Here is a 3914-nt window from a genome sequence, read left to right as displayed (position 1 = left end):
TGTCCTCCCTCACCAACCCAGCTGACCAATGGTCGCTGTCACTGGAGGGCGTGACCCTGGAAAACGTCGATTCATTCACGTATCTCGGCTCCTCTGTGGTTCCATCGGGACAAGGAGAAGCAGAAGTCGCTCATCGCATCGGGGCCGCCAGATCCGCCTTCGTGCGCCTACAACGCCATCTGTGGGGTCGGCCCGAGATCTCGGCGGTGACAAAGGGGCGTGTCTACCAGGCGATCGTGCGGACCATCCTGCTTTATGGCTGTGAGACCTGGCCTATGAAAGTGGCTGACCAGCGCAAGCTAGAAGTCTTCGACAATGATTGCCTCCGCCGTATTCTCCGCCGCCGCCGATCGGACCGGGTCCCCACTGCTGACCTTCGCCGCTGCCTGCACCTTCGTCCCTTACCAGCGTTTCTCCTGCAACGCCGACTCCGTTGGTTCGGGCATGCGGCACGCCACCAGGAGGGCGAGTTGATCAGGGATGTTCTCCTTCCTGCTCCTTTGCCAGCCTAGCGCAAGCGGCGTGGTGGACAAGTCAAGACCTGGGCCACCACGATGAAAGAAGACCTCGCGTACCTTTCCGGCCCCCAGGTGGTGGGTCTGAGACGGTGGAACCAGGACTGGCTGAGGCTGTCGGTTGACCTGACACAGGATCGCCGCGCTTGGGCCGCCATGATCAGGGATGTCATGCGTGCCAAGGAAGAAGCCGGTTCAACCCGCCCAGGGTGAAGGCCGTTGCAAACAAAAAAAATTGCAAACAAAACTGCACCACGCAAGTGCTCTGTGATACACCCCATTTTAATATATGCATAAAACTGATCATTGTTTGTGCTTGCTTTTCTCGGGAATCGGGTACACGCAAGCAATGACCGTAAGCAGGAGACGCATTTTCTTTATTCTGAGTATACTGCTTAAAGCATAAGTCCCATGTGCTTGCTCCAGAGTGCTGGACTCAGTGGTTTGATCGAGACAACCCCTCCGGTCACGGAGATTTTGAAACTCTTTCCGAGCTGCACAAAGAAAACCCATCCAAAATCTGTGACCATCCAATTGAAATCGAGGTCCAAACTACATCTGGAGTCCGTGTTGGCTCAACAAACAATGTGAATAATGTGTAAGTGGGGATGCAAATGTTTTAAAATGATTTTTTTTTTTTTTAACATATGTTGGTTGTTTGATTGATTCTGATGGTTGTCTTTACAGGCTTGACATGCGCAGAGGATTTATTTGTAGAAATGTTGACCAGCTCGACGGGGGCTGTGCAGATTATAAAGTTCGCTTCTTGTGCCCCCTTAAATTCTGCAACCCAAAAGGTAATCTTGTGCAAAACTCACAACTGGGTGCATCTTTGAAAACGCTGCTGACTGCAAGAGTGGACATTAAACTTTTAGTTCGTCTCATGTCCCATGAATTTCTGCAAAGATCAGGATACTAAACTGAAATCAAATCTACATTTCAAGCAAATGTTTAGCAAATGACAAAAAAAGCAGAGTCTCCAACAGAGAAAGCTTTTATCTATTTCACAATTGCTCAATTCTCAGACACTGTCATATTTTATCCCTCAACCCTTGCTATGTACACTTGGCTACTCAAGGATGCTGGACTGCATGGTTTGATCGAGACAACCCCTCTGGTCATGGAGACTTTGAAACTCTTCTCGAGCTGCACAAAGAAAACCCATCCAAAATCTGTGACCATCCAATTCAAATTGAGGTCAAAACAACATCTGGAGCCAGTGTTGGCTCAACACACAATGTGATTCATGCGTAAGTACATGAAACTGATGCGTTGTTATTGCCAGATGACACTTTTTTTTAAATTAATTTTTTTCTCCACGGGTCTGACACGCTCATCGGCTTTGTTTGTAGAAATCGTGATCAGCCACCAAATGGTCTCTGTGCAGATTACAAAAGTTCGTTTTTTATGCCCCCTTGAATTCTGCAAACCTAAGATAAACAAAGGTAATATTTCACATCATGCATTCAAGTACATTTCGAGGTTCAGCCTATCATACGGAGTTCAAGAATTATACCCCCCCCCCCCACTTCTCCTTGCCTCAAATTGAATCCAAGGAAACTCCAAATGACACGTTCTGACTCTTCTCCTTGGGGATGTTCATTTCAGTATGCAGGACTCAGTGGTACAATCACGACAACCCTAGTGGAACGGGAGACTTTGAGCTACTTGAGAAACTTCGCGTCAAGAACCCAAATGAAATCTGCCCATTTCCACTTGACATTGAGGTCCAAACGGTCGCTGGAAACACTGGCTTCAACAGGGGACAAAAATGCTGTGTAAGAACAGTACGAGATCTTCCCCCGCAAATGCACTTCTTGACATTGAGGTCCAAACGGTCGCTGGAAACACTCTGGCTTCAACAGGGGATAACAATGCTGTGTAAGAACAGTATGAGATCTTCCCCCGCAAATGCACTAATGTCAAGCTCAATTGTTTCTTGCACGACACGTGCAAACAACATTGCGTACAAGTTGACCCGGTACTGCTCATAGTTTAATTACAGTGACTCCCCTTTTTTTTTTTTTAAGTGACTGATTTCCATTGCTCCTATGATGGTGACAAAGTTCTATTTCATCTCTCCAGATCAGACACAACTATTGGGTTCATCTGTCAAAATGCTGACCAGGAGGGTGGACGCTGTTCAGATTATAAACTTCGCTTCGTATGTCCCATTGATTTCTGTAATAGACGAGGGTAATCAAGTGAAATAAAGTTTTAAATAATCACAAGTTGTTCGTTTTTGGTCCCCCCTGCAGAGACAGAAAAATGTGAAAAGGCAATTAAGGAATCAATGTATTAGTTAGGGTGGCTAAGCGATAGGTAACATAAGCTTCACTTCTCGTGACGACAAGTTAGCGGCATTGTTAGTCCACGTGGAGCCTTTTGGTTGGTCAAAATGCCCCCACGTTCCAACCAGCAGCTGCTCAGTGTCAAAGTACAAATTCACTCTGTACAAATCTGTTTTAGTGAGGGGGCGGGGGTGCAAAAGTGACTTGTCTGTACAGCAAAAAATCATTTCTACAAGGTATGAATTGTTTCCACACAAAAACAAGTTTCATTTCGCTTCAACTACAAACTTATTTTCTTTTTCACACACATTCATTTGTGTAGCTAAAAAAATATATATTTTTTACAAATGCAGGTTAAATTCCGACACCTACAAGTTTTTTTTTTTTGATAAATACAGCCAAAATGTGACATTACCATGGTACAAGTTACTTTTGAACCACGTTTACCTCCATACGCTTCCAGCACCACTGTGTATTGAAGGTCAAATCACTTGCTGTATGTGTAAGACGGAGCCTCGTGTCCTTGGCGAACTGTTCAAGGGCAACTCGAAAATGCATATACAGACATAAAAAAATGAATGCAATTATTTTAATGGCTATAAGTTTGTGTGTGGTATGTACGGGAGATGAATTTCATTTGCCTGCCCTTTTTATGTTGCTTTTGACTCGTTGCACAGCTCCTGCTGCCCACCTCTATTCACGCACTCGCCAAGTCAAGCACATAACCTGATCGCTTTCTAAATTCCTTTTGACAAAATTCAGGCTGACTTGCAGAACATTTTACCTCTTAAAAGCCACAGACAGGCTTTCACATGCAAGCACATGCAAAAAATATATATATATCTTAACATAGGGGCACTTTGGGCATCAGGGGGCAAAAGGGCATGTGCCCCTCTGCATGCCCCTGCGCAAAATACGGAACACTTGGGAATTCCAGTAACATTGCTGGAAACACTTCTGCAAATTGTGGCATCCAGGGAAAATAGATTTTCAGGTGTGGAGCTGTCTATATGGTGGTTGAGGAAGGCTCATGCTGGTCTCCCAATTATGTTACTGGGTATCTGAAGAAATGGTGAAAAAGCACTTCATGCTGAATCGCCACAATTCA

The 3914-nt window shown here is 45.2% G+C and overlaps 1 protein-coding gene across 1 annotated transcript; it reads left to right on the top strand.

The window, feature by feature from the left end:
* The first annotated feature begins 554 nt into the window (after nt 1–554).
* On the top strand, nt 555–3043 carry LOC109510709 (uncharacterized). The gene is made up of 6 exons (XM_019861199.1): nt 555–708; nt 942–1106; nt 1196–1312; nt 1594–1734; nt 2124–2396; nt 2546–3043. Exons 1-6 carry the CDS (start codon nt 555–557, stop codon nt 2713–2715), a joined length of 1020 nt encoding a protein of 339 aa, XP_019716758.1. The 3' UTR covers nt 2716–3043.
* Nucleotides 3044–3914: the final 871 nt, after the last annotated feature.

Source organism: Hippocampus comes, unplaced genomic scaffold (assembly GCF_001891065.2).
Source record: "Hippocampus comes isolate QL1 unplaced genomic scaffold, H_comes_QL1_v1.1 scaffold122, whole genome shotgun sequence".
NCBI classification, from domain to species: Eukaryota; Metazoa; Chordata; class Actinopteri; order Syngnathiformes; family Syngnathidae; genus Hippocampus; species Hippocampus comes.
The sequence above is the reverse complement of the archived record's forward strand: the minus strand, read 5'-3'. Positions and strand labels throughout refer to the sequence as shown.